Here is a 21850-nt window from a genome sequence, read left to right as displayed (position 1 = left end):
CACCCACCTCTCTGCTTCCCTACCTGCCTGCCTGCCTCCCCCCCTTCCCTCCCAGACATTCCCATTTCTCTAATGTTATCATTCATCAAAATGGCGTCGGTTTTCAGCATCTACTAGTCTTTTTATTTAATATCCACGCTGGGGCTGCACAGCCGTGACCCTACGGAGACTAGGAGGGAGCACAAGGGGCTTCTGCAGCCCAGCTATCTCCCTCGCCCGTCCTAACGATGGGCGAAATTAAATGGCAGCTGGAAGGAGACGGCAAACGCACTTTCTTCTTTCTACATCCTCTGGGTCGCAAGTTGAATTTCAGCCTTGCCGTGCGTTTTCCTTCTCCTTGGCCTCTCTTCTATTGTCAGCGTATCCACGGCGAGTGTGTGCCGTGCTGGGGGCGAGGGCTGGCTGGTGGTGGGGGTAGTCGCCTCTCGGCTGCAGGGACTCGCTGGTTAACATCCTGAGCTTCCTGGAGGAGATGAGTTATAACGGGACCAGCATCTCCTCCATCCGTTTGCACTGGAGCCGTCATAACAATGCACCGAGGCAGAGGTGAATTTATTTGCCCAGTATTAAGAGCAGCGGTCTGGCTGCGCGCAGTGCACGTTTCAGCCAGCTATGCTAATACGGGTGGGCACGACTGTCACACACAGGCACTTCTTGAGACGCTCGTAGTCTCGGATGAGATAACTAAGATAAACCGGGATCGTTCCTCCTGCTTAGGGGCAAAAATAACAACTTTGTGAAACAGGTTTAATGATAAAAATCTTGATAATCTGTGCCAGTGGGACGTTGCCTAATTACTGGGGAGAGCCTAAGTCTGGAGGCACACTGTAACCTCATTGTCTTGCACTTTTTAGGAGCTGGTTACAGAAGGTCCTTAGGCTATCAGTGTAGCTGGGTTTAGCAGTGGAGTGAGGGCACAAATCATTGCCGAATTAGACTGGGAATTTTTTTTTTTTTAAATTTTGTGTGTTGTGTTTGGTTTTTTTTTCTCTCCATTACATTTTTTTTTTTCCTGTTCCAATTGTGTGCTTTAACGGTGGTGGTGGTCAGAGGACTGGCATTGTCCATCTCGTCACTTTTAAAGTGTATTTAAAATAAGTGACTTAGGCTTTTGATCATTTGGGAAAAATTCTTCTTAATGTCCTTTAATTAATGAGCTTAAAAGAGATCATTGTTGCTTAAGAAGTGCTAAAGGAATACATCAGGATTACTTAGGCAAGTGATTCCATCCACACCATGTTGAGTTGTTTTCTTGGCAGTGGCTGAAATGCTTGGAATAAAACCCCACATTTTGGGTGGGTTATTTGGTAGCAGAGTAGTCGTTTTGCTCACTTCAGAAGAATGCAGGCAATAGCTAATTGCCATTCTCATGTGTTTGCTAATGACAAATAGCTGATCAGAATTTACAATTCATTCCTTCTTAGTTTTGACATTTCTTTTGCAGTATTTTCAAGCAAGGTTGTAGTTGCCACTAGGCACGTTTTCGTGCAGAGCTTTTTTTTTTTTTAAAGGGGTCCAATAATTTCTGCATGCTGTGGTTACCTCTGGGAAAAAAAAATCCACTTTTGAGATATAATTTGGATTTTATTCTTGTAAAGACTTAAGGAGTCTTGTGGATTCTTTAATTTGCTCAGAATAAACATACGTATTTCAAAATGTCAAAGGCATAGTCTAAATATGCCTCCTAGTATGACGCAACTGGTTAGATGTAAATGCATGGATTACTGGATGAGTTTAAAGATGTAATATTTTGTTTACTTGTGGGTCTGGGGAGCAAGAATCAAAGTTTGTAAGCCATATTAACCATTCATATCTCAATTTTTCAGAGGATGGCCAGTATTTTCTAAAGGTCCTCATACCTAGTTATGCTGCTGGATCTATAATTGGGAAGGGAGGACAGACAATTGTTCAGTTGCAGAAAGAGACTGGGGCCACCATCAAGCTGTCTAAATCCAAAGATTTTTATCCAGGTAGGTGCAAAAATCAGCCAATTCTTTCTTATTAAATTCAAAGGGATGTCTGTATATGCCGGTCTGTTTCATGTATTGACGATTATGCTTCCAGTGCAGCTGGAAGCATTGTCTCTGAGAAAAGTGTGCTACAAAGTGCAACAGTGAATGTAAATGTTCTGTCTTGTTGTATGAAATGGAGTGGGCACCATCTAGCAATCTTAACTGCTTGAAACATGTTTAAAGACATTTACAATGTTTCTACCAAAAAATATTTTAATTAACATTTTGCTTGCTTTTTTTTTTTTTAAATTTAAAAAATAATAGATATGGCTTTAAGGAACCAACTTGACAGCTGGCATAAAAATAATTGTTCGTTTGAAGTTTCCAGACATTGTAATGACAATTAAGCTAGAATGAGTAAAAATGAGAGGCCTCCTCTTAAAGAATGGGCCATTTACTTTAAATGCATTATGTACCTTCTTTCTGCTTCACTGCTTTGTTCATTGACTCTGGAGTGAAGCTAAGGGGACAAGTGCTGCTCTTTAGACATTCTTTATAGTATGTTTATGACGATAGTGAAAGAAAGCTGTGCTGTAAAAGTGTAAAATACTTTGGATTAATAAAGAAAGGAGTATTCTACATCAATTGTGTCTATGCACAAAACCCAAGTTTTTAATATTTGCGTATAACAGTAATAAATACCCTGTTTAGCTTTTCTCCTTTGTAAGATTTCTGAAGAAGACGCCTTACATAATGATACTCAGGACTTTCTGAACCAAATAATTGTGGGTTTTTTTCATAAAGTTTAACAAATTAGCATTCTGTAATTGAACTTTATTCTAGAGGACTTTTTAAAAACTGATGTAAATAATAATACAGATAATGCTTTTTTATGTGTGTGTTTTGATGTTGTTATTTTGAAGAATAACTGGTGATTTAGTCTTAAATTGACTAGCTGTTATAACTCTTCTGCTGGAAAAATAAGAGCTGCTTTGCATTTGATCTAGTTTAACAAGATGACTGAATTCTACAAAATAGTGAAGGTGGTTGATACGGATGTAAATAGAATGCTAACGCTGGAGCTTTAGCTTTCCCATCCTCTGACTTAAGTATCAGGGACAAGTGGAAAATTTTTTATTAATGGTGAGATTGTGGTCTATTTGCAATGATCATTTTTGATGTGGAAATTTTAATGCACCTGTTGTATATTTCCTTAGTGAATGTAGTTTATAATTATAATGCTCAAACGTCAGAGGTTAGAGTGATGCATGTAGATTTTTCCTGTTAAAAGATACAGTTTATGAACTGATACTTGTTTTTGTTGGTTTTGGTTTTTTTTTTAACTTTTCTTTACAAAGTTAGAGAAAATGGTCCTTTATTTTAAAAGGTATGTTAGGGTGGGGAAAAAAAAAATCAATGTAGAATTATGAAAACTCTTGGAAGAAATAAAAACATTCAAAAGAGCCTGATTGCAGAATTAATAACGCAATCTGGGTAAAGAGCCACAATAGTAAATTAAATTCACTGTCAATAGGTTTAAAAGAAATAGATTTTCTGCATTATACATGAGGTGGTATCAGATATGCAAAGATGTTACAGAAAATTGGTGTTTATGAAGAATATTCCAAATAACAAATTACAAGCCTTTTCATTTTACTACAGTTTATTTACACTCACTGGGAAAGGACGCATTGAAGATCAGATCTTTTGTTCAGTGTTCTAGCATAGCGCTTCTGTTTTCTGATTAAATCAGAATTACATTTTTTTTGGTAGCAAATTGTAAAGATACAGCAGTAGTAGCAGAAGAACCTATGAAAAATAAGAAAATGGTAAGCTAGAATCACATGAGGAAAAACCTTTGCAATATAAACACATTCTCTCTTAAAATCAGTAGTAATAATATTAATAACTAGGGCAACGAGGCTCCAGCAGTTTCACTGTATGTAACAGGTGCAAATGAAGTTCCAGTTTGACTTCATAGTCTGTTTTGAATTTGCAGCCACGGTGCGTCGAATAGAAAATGAGTGTCTTAAGGAAGCTGGTGACTGATACCTCCTAGAGCGGAGTACAGGGATCAGAAATGGATTCCAGCATGGCTAGCTCTTACTAGTCTTTCTGTTTGCATTTGACCACCAGCCCATGGAATTTTTGGAGGTCCTGGCATTCTTTGAGCTGGTGGCTTTTGGGTTTCTTCCAGACTCTTGTGTTCCTATAGCATTAGGGAATACAAACCTTATTAAATAGCTAATATAAGTAAGTGGTTTATTTTTCTTGCAAATGTTCTTAAGCAATTATTCTATGTTCCAAATAGAAGTTATTTTGTCTGCACCTGTGTTGGTTGTGACTATAAATGTGTTTAAAGTATGTTTCTCTATGAAATGTTCTTTTGCCAAAGCTTCTGTAAAACTTTGCTGTGTTTCTGAAAACTTTTAGCACAGTCTGAGTAAGTTGCTGGTTGGAAAGGAGGAAGATGGTTGTTATACAGAAGTCATTAGTAGTTCCTATGATCTAATAGTCTTCTTTTTTTTCTCTGTGATATAGGACTTCAGTATGCAGACTGATTTCTGTTGGAATTATTTTTGTGCATCAAAAGGTGACATAATTATGGAAGAATTATATGGCAGCTCTAATTACAAGAAATTGCAGGAAAAAACAGCCTTTCATTGAATATTTTAGTTTACAAAATAGGAAACAGTATATAAATACAATACTGTCCACTGTAGTCTTATTTTTTGAGTGTACAGTTCATTGTTCTCTTTTCAGGTTACCAGCCCAGTTTTTCTAATTATCTGGACTTCTGCAATTTGACTTTGGTTACTGTGCTTAGATTATCCCCAATTCTTTCCTCTTCAGGCTTGTCCCCCTAGATTAGTGGAAATGAACTTAAAATGACAAAATATGCCCTACTTTAAAATTAAATGGTGCTGATCCTTTCTGTGGGGAAGTACAGTGTGTGTGTGTATTGACTAGTAGGTTCTTGTCTAAAATTTAAATACAGGTGTAGCCACGCAATTTAATATTGATGAAGTGAGCTTAATAAAGAAAGTGGCCATTCAGGGAAGCTATTTTAAAATAAATTTTTATTTTTAATAATATAAAGAGTCAGTATTTTGATTGTACTAAAATCTCATTGCCTTACCTGTTTCTCTGAATTATAGTGGGTGCTGGAATGCAAACTACCCTGGATATATGTATTTTATCCATTGCAAATGGTGATGTGCACTCTTGCTTGCTTTCTCTCTCTTGCTCTCTCTCTCTGCGCTCCCACCTTAGTTTCACACCTGCTCACACACAAAATTATATTATATTGTATAATGTTGTTTATCTTGCAGTGGGATCTTGTGTGTTTTGAAGTTGGTGCTTGAGTGAATTTTGTCTCGGTATTTATCAGTTTACTGGAATGTGAAGTCATATGTACTGAAATTAGGTCATATTAAGAGCAGAGATTAACAAAAAGATAATTAAATGGGGATGAGGTTTTACTGCTTTAAACAATAGATTAGCTGTTTTGTTTTTATAACAGATTTCTAATCAGTAATGAAGTAAATATTTGGAAAAGACAAAAGGTGGAAGTTTCCTCCCCTGCTTCATGTAGAGAGTGTATGAAGTGTTACATGTCTGTTACGTTTTTGTCAAGTGACTTGTTCTTGAGATGGAGATGTTTTGTGTTTGAATATCAGGTGTTTTTTTTTTTATTATGGGAGATTATCTACCTAATCTTTGTGCGAGTATCCTTTTGAGAAATCTGTTATTCTGACTCTTAAAAAACTTTTAAGCACACTGAATGTGTAAGTAACACAAGTTTACTGAATTTTATAATTAATAAGTTCACTTTCTAGCTTCATTGCTCCTTTTAAGGTGTTGGGAAGGGAAAAGTTATATCAAGCATGGTTCACCATTATTATTGCCTTTATTATATAAAGGAATTGTCTTGTTAATTTTTAACTCTTAAAACTAACTTAAAGTCTAGCAGGGAAAAGAATCTGTTTAAAAATCCACACTTGAAATAATGTTGAAGTGCAATGCTGCTTTTTCAGGTATAGAAGAGGAAAAAGAGTAATGGAGTTAGAAGTGAGAATGGTGTTAGTTATTAGCTGTTGTCATGACTCCTTGAAGTAAAGACAATTCACTATTATTCTTGATACTTGTAATTTTTTTCTAAGTTGTTAATGTTAGCTAATTAGAGACTTGTAAAGTATCTATCTAAGGTTTTTAGATTCTGTTGAAAAAGTTAACCTTTATGAGTAACTTGGGGACTGAGGAAATGACTAAATAGAGAGTAGAGATTTCAGAGTTAGAATCATGAGCTGTGTAGGTTTGTAATCACTGGAATCACTGGTCTTTCTGTTTGTTTAAAAAAAAAAAAAAAATCAACCACCAAAAACTCCCAAGTGTTGATGGCCAGCTGTTCAGAGAGATAATTCTTAGTTGGACAGTTGTCTGTTGCCTGGTTACTGGAACAGAAGGAAAAAAAGGTTAGCTCCTTAGCCAGCAGATCCTTAGTATTTTACATTTAAAAGGGAGCTGAAACTGAATCTGTAACTTGTTATGATCTCGAGATTGTTACATATCTCAGTCACCCAGTGTTCTGTCACCTATCAGCTTTTCATTTAATAAGCTTAGATAAATTTTGAGTGGAAGTTTAAGTCGAAATTTTGCATTGATTTCTTCTACATGTAGGGGCTTATTCATGTTTAAAAATAAGAGTGAATAAACTTTGACTTACTAAATAGCTTTGGTTGTCAGAAAGTGCTGTGTCCTTGTTTTGTATAAGAAAGATTTAAATCAACTTGTGATGAATTTGGGAATGGTTAGTCTAACTTTAATAAAGGATACAAACTAACTTATCTTCACTTGGTGATAAAGAACAAAGTGAGGATGGCTGTTTTACTTGTGATTTCTTTTGACTAGTTTTCAATATAATTGAAAACTCAGTAGATTACAAAACTTATGCCAATGTAGGTGCTTCTAGTGACAGTATTGTTTTTTTATAAAGTTAAAAGTTCTATAAAGCAATTATTGATTGACAGTGTCTCCTTTTTGGACTTATGCATTCTGGAAAAAAACAAACAACAAAACAAATGAAACCAAACTGCTATAAACTTGAAGCCTAAGATAAATAGCTGTACTTGGTATGCACTGAAAACTAAATTTTCTCTTCTGTAAAGTTTAAAATTTCCATACAATACTTCAGTGGTGTTTTGCAGATAGAACAAAATTTTAAGGGATATTTGTCAGAATATATGTCTTGAAGCTAGTATTTAAAAATAAAGAAATAATTATATATAAACAATGAGTGACTGAATCTCTTGTTTTCCTCTTCTTCATGCAGTGAAGAAATATGTAGGGTTTTTTTGCGTGTGCAGCCTGTAACAAGAAATACCTTTTTCAAATACTCGTTCATTTTCTTTAATTGCATTAACTTAGATATTGTCACCAGTAGTTGACTACAGAATTTATTTCTTCAGTGATCAGTAGCTTTTTGGCCAGAGGAGAAAACCTTGGATTTAGTGAATTTGTCAGACTGGCTTTTAGAAATGGAAGATAGAGGGATTTGGGAGAAGGGCTTGTGCCTAACTACTATCTCCTTTCCGTCTTTGGACACAGCTCTACCGTAAAGTTAAGCAACATCTGTAAAGATTTAACTGGCAGGCATCTCTCTGGGACTAATCATTGCATCCCGGCGCAGGTGCAGTCAGCTTTGCAGTCCTTCTTAAAAAAAGAGGTTAGTTTGTTTTTTAACATTTATCAGTAGGCCAGTGGGAGTTAATGACTTGGTGAGGAGTATGGTAGTTGTCAGTTTTCCAGTGTTGGAATGGTGCAGGTAATTGGTCTGGACTGGTGAGAGCTGTGGCAGTGTGCTTCTCGTGTTGCACTGCAGCTGCTGTTGGTCTTAATTAATCTGACTCTCACAGGATGCAGTGTCATGGTATAAAATGTGATACATAACTAGAAATGGAAAGGCTGCGTTTTTGACTCCCATTGATGGTACTGTTTCTAGGTAGGCCTTTTGGTTGTCTAGCTGCAAGTGTTTTAACACTAGCATAAAATTCCTAATGTATTAAAAAATGAATACCTTTTTACTGTTTATCAAATAGATCTATGGAGTAACTAAGTTAATAAATGTTTTGAAATATCACCATTATAATGGACTTAGCAACAGTATTTGTGTTTATGTTGACAACAAATACATCGTCTGCAAATGAGGAGAGTTATAGTATTGGTGTCTGGTGTGAATTTCTGTTGTACTATAGCATGCTCTGTAGTGAAGCGTGCTTGGTGCTCCTGCTGGCTAACTTAGTCTTGTGATTCTTTTAAGGATTTCTAGTAACATGGAAACATGAAAGATTGGAATTTGGTATTTGACAGTTGGAATAAATGAGTGTGCTGTGCATGTGCAAGACTATTAATTTACTGTAGATACACTACAGTCACCTTCCTGACTGCATGGCACAGCTTTAGGAAACTGTTGGGTTCCTTACATTCTCTGTGGCATTCAGGGCCATTCTGTCTTTCCATCCCTCAAAGGAAATATCAAACCAGAGTTTAACCTAGAGATCTTTTAACTGTTACATGAGATAGTTGTAAGGTTCTGTTCTGTCCTATTTTTGTTTTGATTTCAGGGTTATATGTGTCCCAATTTGTGATTATTCATAGCATTATAAGGATTAACTACAAAACTTGTATTTTAATTTAAAATAGAGAAATGATTGTCAGGATACTCTGTTTTAAATTTTCCCTTTATTTCATATACATGTTAAATATTTCAATATATAATCAAATGACAACTGTCTAAATTCCCATCCCCCATATTTTCCTTTACATATTTGATTAGTAATTATGGTTGAATTTTATTGAAGTTTTCTTAATATTAAACATGCTGTTCCTGATTATAGCCAAGCATTAAAATTCATTTGCAAGTACTTACCTGGTCTGATTGAAAAGGCTGTATTTGGAAACACATGTATGGAATTCAGCTCCCAACTGTACAGTGCTAATACACCTTTGTAACTTTTTGAATATTTTCAATATTAAGTTACTACTCTTGGCGTGAGCTAATACTGTTTTTCAGTGCTCTTCTCGACTTCTGAATTGCAATACATTTTGTGTAAGTGTTTAAGTGTTCTGTATAATTGACAAAATTAAGTCTCCTTTTTGAAAGCCTAGGGAATATAGGTTGATGTACGAAGTAGCTGATGTAAATAACTAGCTATATGACCAAATAGCACTTGAAAGAATAGTGTATTAGGGACCAGGTTTAAAGTTATGTGTTGGTGATAGGAATGATTTGGGGTCATGTCCCTTGTGAGTGAGGAGGAGACATTCTCATCAACTTATGTATATGAAAGTGATTATGTCACATTACCATTTGTTGGATAAAAAGAAGCATGAATCTTGGACAAAATTTCTTATTTGCCTGGTCTTTTAGGTTTTGATTGTGAAAAGAATAAACGTCTGTTTTTCATCATTGATCTCTCACTGCATCCTGCAGGGCCTGTCATCTCAGCATTGACAGGATCAGATGAAAAATACAATCGATGTGTTGACATTTTTTTGAGAATCACTCAGGTAAGATTACTTGTTATACAGAACTACAGTGAAATTCATGGCTGCTGCTAATTTTTCACCAGTTGGAGCCTTTGCATTCTCAATCATTAATTAAATTAGATACTGAGGTTCTCTGCATGTTCCCTTGTTTCTATTTTAAAAGCACTTTTTGTGCCTTGCTCAGTGCCATTTAACTCTCTTGTAATCTCCCACATAAAGAGCTTCACACATTTGTACTATTTTTCCCCCACTTCCTAGAGTGGCACCTGTTTGTTTGAATCAGGAATCATAGTGCGCACCTCCAAAGTTCTTGGAAGATTTCTATGTACCTGTATTTTCTTTAATTTTATTTTCAGGTAGTGACTTCAGTTCTTTTTAGAGTCTTCATTGTCAATATGGGGAAGAAAATTCTCTGTAAAGAACCAGATAATCAGAGGCAGGAGCAATTTATCATCTTCATAGTGTGTTTTAAACTCTGATATTCAAACTGTACGTAAAAAAGTACAAATATTTCACTGAATATACAACTGTGGATTCTCTATAACAGAAATTATTGAAAATGTTTTTATAAAATCATGCACTGGAAAAGTAGGAAATGACACATGTCCATTCAGTTGGCTTTGTTGAGCATCCAGTGTGCTTATAGAATTCAAACTATATCGGAGTGTGTTCCCAAAGAGTTGGGCAGTGAAATATTCTGGCTATGAGGGAAGGTGGAAAGACTATTTGTGCTGTATATTGAGTTGGAGATTGATCTTGCTGAGCTTTACATTTTGTCCCCATCTGTAATCTGGTGTTGGGAATTGCCAGAGTGTAGGTAGGGTAGTATATAGTAGTAGTAGCAGCAGCAGCAATTTAGTTTTGGCAGCAGTATTGAGCTGGAGTTACAGAATATTTGTTTTATTGTAAACTGGCAGCCTAACAACAGTTTTCCTGCAAAACACACACAAAAAAGAAGAAAAAATAAAAAATAATTTAAAAAAAGGAAATAGGTGGCATTTTACAAGTTTATTGACCTGGATTTGAAGAAAACTTCTGTGGAGCAAGCGGGGCTCTTCTTGGCATTCTGTCTGTGCTGATATTCAAAGATCTGCAGTGAAATGCTGCTACTGAATGCCTTAAATCTTTATAAAAAGGATTTGTTGCAATGAGAAGTGATAGACATAGAACGTGTATGAAGTTTGTTTTCTGTCTTGCATGTGTGTGCACACTTTCTTCTTTGTATGTCTTCTACTTACTGTACTAGATGAACACTTGGTGACTCTGTCAACATAAAGTAAAAATTTGATTACTCAGGAGCTCCTTTGTAATTATATAGCTTCCTAAATTCTGAGTCTTCTACTGTGCAGGGCAGCACACTTAAGTCTGCTAGTTTTTGTTGAGATTTCTCTTTCTCAGGCAGTGTAATTTCTAGCATAGTGAAATGCTCAAAAACAAACAAACAAAAAAAAAGGTAGTGTTAACTTTACAAAGATTATTTTTTCAGGGTTATAAGTTTTTGTGGGTTTTTTTTAGGTTTGTAATGCCACGTGTTCATCTAGTATTTGCACTGCTTTTAACAATAATAAAATATATACTTTATAGTTTCATAAGCTGTTTAGTTCTATATGGATCTCCATCTATGACTAGCTGTTCTAGCTAGTGGCAACATAATGCATGAAATGAATTTTTTTTTTATGATGAGTTATTCCCAACTAACCAGAAAAAAAGATGTGATAATTTTGGGTGATGCGCAGGTAAATTCTTAGAATTGGACTGGAAAGAGATTCTATAAAAAGGAAGTTACCTTGTGTAGCCAGTATCTCTTCAGTTTACAGGAGTTTATAATGAGGTCTGTTTGTTTTGTTTTTCTTTTTTACCCTAAATAACTAGTATTTAGAAGAAGCAAACAAATAGTTCCTCAGGTAGCCAGATTTTAAATCAGTTAGGTTGTTAAGAATTGTATTTTTAAGTCTATGTAGAAATCCACATGTAATTGCTAGCCTCCAAGCCTGTCTTGCATGTTCTTGATAAGAAGATCGATGAAATGAGGTGCTAAATTTGTCCTTTTTTAGGTTTCTTGCACCTTGTAAAAACAAAACCTCCTCAGTTTATGCAGATGTTCTGTAACTGTCTAGTCTTAGAGACACAAAGTGGATAGTGAAAGCAAGGCCAGAGTTTGAATTAAGGAATATATTCATACCTAATTAATTTAATTTTTTATTTCGTTTTTTTAAATGGTATTTTGATTAGTAACTAATAATTCTCTTGTTTCTGTATTACATTTTTCAATCACTCGTGTTTGTGATATTGAAAGAATATGGGTTTAGGTGTTCAGGAGTGGTTCCAGTTCTGTCCTTCATGCTTTGTTAGCTTAGTATTTTCTGTTTTGGAGAGTGCAGACATGAGAAGGGCACAAAATTTAGTCATTCATTATTGTAAAATAAGTACCTTGATTTTTCCATCTCCAACACACACGTGTCTGTTCAGAATGAGGAAAAATAACTCCTCATTTTTTATGCACTTTTTGTCATTTTTTGATGGAATGACATTTATATGGTGTGTAAATGGCTACCATGCTTTCAATGTTGAACAGCCTAGGAAATTGTTAAGTTTCATCTTAAGCAAAATTATTGTGTGTTTTCTTATGTAAAGAAGTTTCTGCTTGTCAATTTTGTGTGCCTTTTGTTGATTGAAGAGAATTGATTTTATTTTATTTTTTTATTTGTTTGTCTTTATTTATGTTCTACTAGAATGGCCAGTTCTAATTTGGGTGTCTTGTTTCTTCCAATACAAATTTTGGAAGTGTTAGCAACAATTTACTAAGGGTTACAGTATTCCAATTGCAATTAAAAGTTAATGACCTTTATCCTGAAAATATACATATAGTTAAATGGGCTCCTAAGACAATATAGGGATTTCTTTCTGTGAAATGTTATTGCATAGAACATCAGAATAGGTGATTATAATGCTCTCAGTAGTTTTAAGCATAGAGGTGTCTTAATTTGAATGTATTTTTCCCAGTCACAGTTTTTATGAAGACAAAACTAAGAAAGCATGCAGAGGTTTTGGCACTGTTTTTTGGTGATGAGGCTTTCATATTGTAAGGTATGCTTACTTGGAAGTGTAGATAAGCTGATGATGTCTATTTGATACTCAAGTCAAGTTTGCTTAAAACTAAAAGTATTTCAGGAACAAACATAAAGTTCGTATTTTTGTAGTATGACCTACTTCAGTAGGTTTAGAAAGTGGTGTAATGTCACAATGGTAATTTTGAGGGAAAAGTGCTGATAGTAATTATTTAGTGAATTCTAATGCAGTTTACTGGCAAACTAAAAGAGAATGATGGCATATTTTTATCGACTCACAGAATGGTTTGTGTTGGAATGGGCCTTAAAGACCATTGAGTCCTAACCCCTCTGCATGGGTAGGGACACCTTTCGCTAGACCATATTGCTCAAAGCCCCATCCAACCTGGCCGTGAACACTTCCAGGGAGGGGACATCTACAGCTTTTATAAGCAACCTTGTTCCAGTGTCTCACTATCCTCACATTAAAGAATTTCTTCCTAATACCTAATCTAAATCTATCCTCTTTCGGTTTGAAACCCTCTTGTCCTATCGCTACATGCCCTTTTAGAAAGCCCATCTCCAACTTCCCTGTAGGCCCCTTTCAGGTACTAGATGACTGCTATAAGGTCTCCCCAGAGCATTCTCTTCTCCAGGCTGAACAACCCCAAGTCTCTCTGTCTTCGTAGGAGAGCTGCTTCAGCCCTCTCATCATGTTCTTGGACCTCCTCTGGACTCACTCCAACATCTCTATGTGCTTCTTGTGCTGGGGACTGCAGCAGTGGACGCAGTACTTGAGGTGGAGTCTCACAAGAGTAGAGCAGAGGGAGAGAATCACCTCCCTTGGCCTGCTGACCATACTTTTTTTGATGCAGCCCAGGATACAGTTGTCTTTTTGGGCTGAAAATGCACATTTCTGGGTCATGTTGAGCTTCTCTTCAACCAACAACCTCAAGTCCTTTTCCTCAGGATTGCTCTCAATCCGTTCTCCACCCAACTTGTATTTGTGCTTGGGATTGTCCTGACCCAGTTTGCTGTGTTAAACTTCATGAAGTTGGCATGGCCCCACCTCTCCAGCCTGTCAGGGTTCCTCTGAATGGCACCCATCCTCTCCAGCATGTCAACTGCACTACACTGCTTGGTGTAGTCAGCAAATTTGCTGAGGGTGCGCTCAATCCCATTCGTTGTGTTGCTTGAGATAAAATATTCCACCAAAGTGCAGTGTTTATTAAAGTTGTTCACACACTTTATATATGCAGGTTAATACAGTGGGATACAGTTCTTCCATCTTTGCACTGCTGATATTGTTTACTTTAAACAAAATGGGATACAAATTAGTTTTCTTGTCTCTTAAGCACTGTGACTGAAAATAATTTATTTCCTGATTGCCACTGCCTCCTAGTAAAGTGAGTAGAAACACTCCTACAAAGGTAGTAGAATTACTAACAGTTTCTCTATACAAACATTAAATTCAAGTAAATAATTAATATATGCAAGATGAAATATCCATCCATTGTACATAGTCCCATACTGGTGTGCTTTCACATAGGGATAGATGAATATTAGTGTATATATATATATATATATATATATCTATATATATTTAAATGACTGCAATTTAGATCTTTTGATAAAATAGGTCTTTCTTTGTAAAGGTGTTTTTTTATTTGTTTTGTTTATTTGTTTGGTTTTGGGTTTTTTTTATTCTAGCAAAGGAATGTTGTTTTTCTTTTGTTTTCCCTGGTGCTCATCTATGGTAGTTAACATTTCCTGCTATCTTTTCCTTTGAGGAAGAATGTGTTCTCACCATTTTCTGGCTTTGCAAACAATTGTAGTACAAGTTTTCTCAGCTGGATAGTTTGAATTTGCATTTGGAGATATTTTTCTTCCTAAGTCTAATTCTAAAATAGTCAAGTAAATTATGAATACAGGAATAATGTATGTGTTTTGGTGAGGATCATATAGGTTGTCTTTTCAGCTACAAAGGGATGTGTATCAAAATGGTTATGTAATACAGGTTATCAGTATGAACTTGCCCAGTATGCATGTTCTTCTCCTTTGGTGTAAGAGTTTTATAATCTTTTCTTTTAGTTCATGGTCTCTTTGCAAGAAAAAAGTACACTGTTTTGAAAGTTCCTTTCAGTTTTTTATGCAGAGATGCAACCCACTAATGCTAAATGCAGGACAAATTATAAAAACTTAGTGTATGTAATCAATAATGTTTTGTAGATTTCTTCTTCTTCGGCTTTGCTTAAAAACATGGCTGGATTTTCTGATATAAAAGAATAATTCTGTGTCTTTGTGTGTATACTGACTTTTTAATATATTTGTAAATCTCTTCAGTAATTCCTTGTACTAAAATACTGGCTTTATTTTAATACACTCCAGTCTTGCTAAAAGGTCCATTTTAAAAGAGAAGTGTTAGATCCAATCCAGATTCTGTTACAAATCCTCTTCAAACTAAACATTTTCTAGAATCTGTTTCCATTTGCAAATTGCTGTCATTACGCTACATTTTTTCTTTTGTTCCAACATAGTTGTTTTATTTTAGTTTTGAAAGGTGAAAATCAAGTTTTATGAAGAGGCATGGAGCTGACTGTATTATCAAAAAATATTTAAAAGATTAGTGGAATAATTCTGTAATTGAAGTTCTAATTGAAATCTTAAATGGCACAGGTAAACTTTCTAAAAATAAATTCTACGGAAATGTTAGCTGTTTGACTTAAAATAGTAATAATGAAGATAAATTGCCCTGGTTTTGTTTATTATGACATAAAATGTTTTGATTCATCTTTTAGAAGGATTGGCTGAAAGTTTTGTTAGGGAGGACACTAGTGAAGTATGTATGAAAGAAATCTAGTTATTAAATAATTCTACTTTTTAATAAAGAAAAAATTTGGAATACTTTGGGTTTTCCTGTATTCTGGATAGTCCAGTGGTTTATACAAGCCTTTATGCTTAAAAAAAAAAATAATCTTTTACTAATTTATGTATGGAAGATGAAAGTCTACAAAAAAGTTTTGTTTTAGTGTTCAAATACCTTCCAAATTACTTCTGCAAAAAAATCAACCATAATTTTTGCATGTGTTTAATTTTGAGCTTAATGGAAACCTTCTGCAAAGGTAATTGCAGATTTAAGGACTTGGTGCTTATTTAAAAACAAATAGAAATTTAAATTATTGTATTTTCTTATTTATAAAGTATTTTTTTTAGAATAAGATGGTATGTTCAAGTATATCTTTATGTTGTCTTTCTTTTGAAACACATTATCAAATATACCCCCTACAATTTGCGAGATCTGAGGGATACAGAGGAGAATGTTGTTGATGACCAAACAGCATATTTTTACCTTTATTTTATACTCCTGAACATGAACTAAAAGCACTTTGAGTGTCTGCTACAGTCCTTTGGCTACTAAAGTGTTAACTGTTTCCATGAATATTTTGATTTTATTGTATAAAAAACATGGTCCTCTTTGAGTTGTAACAGAAGAGATTAAGGTTATGTAATGTTTCATGGTAATTATGTGTGAGCTCTTTGCTTGTTACACAAAGAAACATTAAAAAAAAAATAAATCCCTCTGAACAGCTGAAGTGACACCAAGCACCAGCTGGGGAATCTGAAAGAAAATATTTTAGGGCATGATTTGTATTGAACTGCAATTAGAATGTATGATTCTGCAATAGCAATTGTTGTGAGTGAGGTCAAATTGCACATGAAGAAGGAACACAAGTGAGGTCTGTCTTCACTGCAACTGATGTCTGCACATGTGCTATTTCACAGTATTTTTAATTGCATACAAAACTGGGAGAATAACTAACTTGATTGTTTTATTTCTCCATTGTCAGTTAAGACTTAGTATGTCAATAGGTGAATTAAAAACTAGAAAATAAAAATAAAAATGAGAAACACTGTTTGAGGATTTTTTTCTTTTTATTAAAATTAATTTTACACCTTAACATTTCACTAATAAGAAAGCTAAAAGCTTTACTAAAATATTATAAATCTTTGTTCTAATGTGGTTTGTTGGTTTTTGTGGTTTTTTTTACATGTAGTGTACTGCATGTAAAAACCACAGTATTGACCTGCTGGTATTATAAAAGACAGCATCTTCTGTTTTCAGATAGAATGGTGCATTTTGACACATTGTTTAAAAACTAGAACAGCTCCACATATGAAAACACAAACTGTGATAATTAGATAGATGTGCCATATGTGGTAGTTTAAGTTGGCATATATATCAAATGGCAAGTTTAATGTACTGTATTACTGGAATTAGTAATTTTACAGCTGAAAGCTGTTAATTCTGTTATACTGACTCCTTCTCAAGAACCTGTAGGGAATGATAGCAGACCTTTTCCTTTGCAAAACCCTGCTTCTCATAACTAAAAATGTAGTTTTAAGCTGCTGTATTTTTAGTAGAATCCTTGACTAGTCTGTGTTCCCCATAATATTTTAGGCATTTCTAACTACAGAATTCTAAGATTTTTTAATTATTTTTTTTAGTAATGATACAGTTAGTATTGATGGATGGTCAAAATGTTTGCTGTGGTAAAATGTCTACAATGAGGCAAGAAGGAAGATCTGTTTTTTCCATATAGGCTGTTTTTCTTAGTGCAGAACTTCCCTCGTTTTATAAGTTAAGGCATAAAAAAACCAACAACAAACAAAACAAACAACAAAACAAAACACTAAGCACTTGAGATTTGTTAGCAGTGGTTACAGTCCTCACATCTGGCCTTTCCACACTGTGTAGCTAGATAAAAATCATGGGTCTCACATGTCAAAAGAGTGAAGGAAGGAAAGCAAGACTTTTGAGTACAACTGGGTTTGGCTGGGGTAGAGTTAAATTTTTTCTTACAGCAGCTTGTATGGTGCCAGGTTTTAGATCTGTGACCAAAAAAGCGTTGACAACGCACTCATATTTTAACTGTTGCTGAACAGTGTTTGCACAGTGTCATATTTTTCTGTTTCTGACTCTGCCCACCCCTTTCAGTGAGTAGACTAAGCATGAACTAGAAGTGGAGAAGGCACACAACCAGGTAGATAACCTGAGCTGATTAAAGCTATTCTATGCCATATAACGTTGTCTTATCGACAAAATGGAGGGGAGAGGGGTTTAGGTAGCCTTTTGCTCAGAGACTATCTGGAGAGTGGGAGGTAATGTGTGATTGCCTTTGCATCTTTTTGTTTTTCTTCCTTTTTTTTTTTCTTCCTTTCTCTTTTCCTTCCTATTAAGTTATTTTTGTCCTGACCTGTGATTTTTCTTGCTTTTGCTTTTCTTATTTTTTTTTGCCCCATTCTGCTGGGGGAAGGAGGGAATGAGTGAGCAGTTTGTAGGTTTAGCTGTTAGCCAGGGTGAGCCCACCATGGGGATTACTAACTTTTTTGTGTTGTGTAAACATTCTGCATTTCTAAAAATGAAGGGGGGAAAAAAAACAACAAACTTTACTAACTTTATTTCTTGGTATACTGGCAGACACTGCTAGGAGTTATATAAATTAACTGAATTTACAGCTCTTTATGCCGATTAAGTCCTCATCTGTGTTCCCTTACATAGGTCATTCTTGGGGTGCTTATGTGCTGAGTGAAAGGAACAAAGTATAGAAAGCAACTGAGAAGTCTTGCAGGAAGCTAATTCAAGTGAATTGTTAGAAAACAGGTATGGGCAGGACCTCATGGATTAAGGAAACCAGTTCTCTGCTGTCCTTCCAGACCAACCTATATAATATCATCGTAGGCCTTTTAAAACCCTCCATCTGCCCCACAACTGAGGTGATGCTGTTAATTCCAAGCTCCTCCACAAGAAAAATGTAAGGGAAAAGTTCTGAAGCATCTTTACTAACTGAAAAGATGTCCTAAATTAAACAGGATGAGGATGACAAAGCAAAATATGCCCTGTGAGCTTGGTGTCTATTTGTGTGAGACTGTTCAAACAAGTGGTTGGGAAGGTAAAACTTGTGTAGCAAAGTAAAGGGGCCATTTCTTTTTCCTTCATAAGATAAATGTAATTTAGTTAATGAAAATAACTGCTATCCTTTTTTGTTTTGTTGTTTTTTTGACAGAACTGTTAATGGGACATCATACTCTTACAATCATACTCTTGAATCATTAAGACCAATTCCATCTTATTGCAGGTAGCTATAATTCATAACCTCAGTCTTGGCAAATGCTTTTTAAGATGAACGGGAACTTCTGAAATGGTATGGTTTCATTAGCACTGGGATTTGCTGCTCACTCAGTAGCCTTTATTCCTGAAACAATGCATGATTCCTTCCACAAAAAGCCTAGTATTAAGTTAAATTTTAGTCTTGGCAAGTTCTATTTTAATAGTCAAGTGACTCCAAGTACAGTGTCACGTGAATATATGATTGAGTTAATAAATCAATAACGTTTCAGTTGAAAGTTAGGTTGGTTGGTAATGAAAACTGTGTTGGAATTAAACATGGTGTTCTAGACAGACCAATATTACCTTTAAACCAACGCTACTTTCTGCCAGTTTGCATGAGATTGTGGTTATATTTTCATCCATGTTCCATATGCTCTTCAGCCATCTGCAGGCTGGATTCCCTTCTGTGCTTTTTCATCATAATAAAAAGTTTCATATGAAAAATACAATCGTCTCAGCCTTCCCCAAGCCTAAACTGAAAGAATGAAATTTCAAGTCAAATAGCCGAAAGCCTTCAGATATTTAGTTTCCTGTTGTTAATTGTATGTCCTGTTGTACATGGAAAGGCTGTGGAAACGGGTGTGTAGTCTTGGAACTACGCGCTCCCAGTTGTGTGAACAAATTGGTAAGGAGGAAAGGAATGTCTCTACATAGGGTGTTCATCAATTTTACCATCCTTTATTGTGGATACTCTGTAACCTCTCAGTGAATGCTGCTGTGGTACAGTTGCCACTCTTGTGGCAACAGTTATAGTGCTTTTTGATTTTTTGCAATGTTTTTGCAAAGGCAGGCAAGAAATCAAAGTTGTGTTTTTTCACATCTAAAAACTCTGTCCAGTTTGACAATATTTTCATGGGATAAAATAGCTGCTTCTTTACCTCTGTCTCTGTGAGTTTTAAAATCAGGCTTTCAGCATTATCCATTATAGTTTTTATAACAAGGGTCACAACTTTTTGTATTGGGATATTTCTGTCTGCATAGTTGGATAAAAGAAGCAAAAGTTACGTCTAAATAGTAATAGCAATTGCTGCCTTGGTAATAGAGGACTTTTATTATAAAATTTATAATAAAACATGTTTTCAGATTATGTTGCACATTTCCATTCCTTTTGTAACTAAGGGGCCATTAAGTCTAGATATTTAAATGCATAAGAATGTTTGGCAGTTCTAAATTCTCACAGCAGTCTATGAGAAGTGTTGCTAAGACCATTTTTACAGTTGACAGTATTTTACAGTTCAAGGTTCCCTCGTAATATGTACACAGTGAGATCAAATATGTTTTAGATTTGTCAACAACCTGATTCCTGCCTATTTCCTGAGGAAGACTATTGTGTCTTGACTAAGCACATAGAAACCCTATAGGATTCCTGTATTCTGTTTCCTGTAGAAATGTAGAACAAAGATCTGTTCTTTACCCCAAGAAATTCACATCCCAAGTTACTGTTAAGGAGATGAGACCAGTTTTGGACTTAACTTCATGTAGCTATGTGATGTGTATGCTTTACATATACACCATATGTATGTGTTGGTATGACACTGGATGCAAATGTATAAGCATTAAATAGTGTTGTTATAAGTATATATTTTCTAAAATGAAGTTTAGACAGTTTGATAAATTTTATCATGAGAATGTGTCTTGGACAGAATCAAAAAGATTAGAGCAGTGGCTTTGGCTTTTCTGAAGAACCAACAAAAAAAAATATTCCAGTTACTATACATATAGTAACAGATGTGTTTTAAACGCTTTTAAAACTTTTAAATGTTAATTTAAACAAGTTAACCTTTTATGTTAATTTTATTTTTAAGTAGCAGTCAGGGTAAGAAATAAATAGGGTGGAGAAGTTGTTTTGTAACTGTCACTTAATCTTGCTTGCATTTAAATGCTTTTCAAGTAATAGTTAAAAGAGAAGATCTTTTAAAACATGTAGACCTAAAGCTTATAAATTCATTACAAATATTTTTTGTGTTGATGTGTGGAAGAACTATCTTTAAATATTGCAACTGGAAGTGGGGACATATAATTCATAAGTGTTTCTAGAAATCTTAGCAAAATAATACTCTTTATTTCTTTTTAACTGATTTTTTTCTTTATTTTTCCATAGTATACTGCAGTAACCAACATTTTACTTCCTAGAATGAAGCTGCTAGTCAGAGTTGAGAGCTTTGTCCTATTGAAAGTGCTAGGTTCCTTATGCTCTAATTTTCTTGCTTGTAATTTGGTGTATATTTGGTCAGTGGTCTGTGAACATTATTTTCTATGCAAGTGTTAAATAGAGTTGATTTAAAACAAAAAAAAGAAGAAGAAAAATAAGCTGATCGCCACCACTTGTGTCCTAAAATGAGCTGTGGTAATTTTTGGAATTGTGATACTGCATTTCTTAGGTCTTTCTCTTCCCTTCCTTCTTCTCTCCTGCTTTAAAGGACTTTTCACCTATCTTTGACGAAATTAGATGCAATTGAAAGTAGAGAATGGTTCTGAATGTAAAACTGAAAAGCAGCCATTCCAAAAGCAATTTCTTAATTCAAGGGTATATTTCATGTAGTTAGTTGGCCATGGAGAACCCTTACTTATGAGTAGGGAGAAGATTATAGAAATAGAGAAAAAAAAATTGTATCATTTACGTAAAAATGTGAAGAACTACAGTTAACTTGGGCCCTGAATATTCTACTAAGCAAGGAATTATATGTTTAAAATCAGTTTCTTAGGGGATCTGTAAGGTTATATTTAAAAAAAAAAAAAAAAAGTTTGTGGATGCAGTGGATTGATTTTATTCCAAAATTTTACTTTTACTTTGGTGTTACTAATGCTGGCTCAGAAAGCAAAAAGGAACAATGCTACCTTTTTTAGGAAAACAGCCTTCAGAAAGTTAAGGCAAAACTAGTACAGCAAATTTTCATGTTGTGAGTAAAAAATCACTTTAATGAAAATATCAGAGGACTCCATTCCTAGTAAGAAGTGGCCCTGATAGATTATCTGCTTGTCCTTAGCATTGCCTTCATGTTCAGTTGCTCCCTTTAGAAGGAATAGCATTTGTCCATGGTATTGAGGTGGTTATGCTACTGTAGCAGTATTATATTTGGCTTATAATTTTTTTCTGTATGATTGGTTTCTGAGCCAGCCTTGAGCTCTGTGGT

General features: G+C 34.9%; 1 protein-coding gene across 1 annotated transcript in view; it reads left to right on the top strand.

The window, feature by feature from the left end:
• Window positions 1-530: 530 nt before the first annotated feature.
• The window catches only part of NOVA1 (neuro-oncological ventral antigen 1), a 148468-nt gene continuing 127148 nt past the window's right edge, over window positions 531-21850 (top strand). Inside the window, 2 exon segments of the mRNA XM_010007748.1 lie at window positions 531-624; window positions 1827-1970. Coding sequence (XP_010006050.1) covers window positions 531-624; window positions 1827-1970 — 238 coding nt within the window.

This window comes from Chaetura pelagica, unplaced genomic scaffold (genome assembly GCF_000747805.2).
Source record: "Chaetura pelagica isolate M959 unplaced genomic scaffold, ChaPel_1.0 scaffold70, whole genome shotgun sequence".
NCBI lineage: Eukaryota > Metazoa > Chordata > Aves > Apodiformes > Apodidae > Chaetura > Chaetura pelagica.
This window is presented reverse-complemented; position numbering and strand designations above follow the sequence as displayed.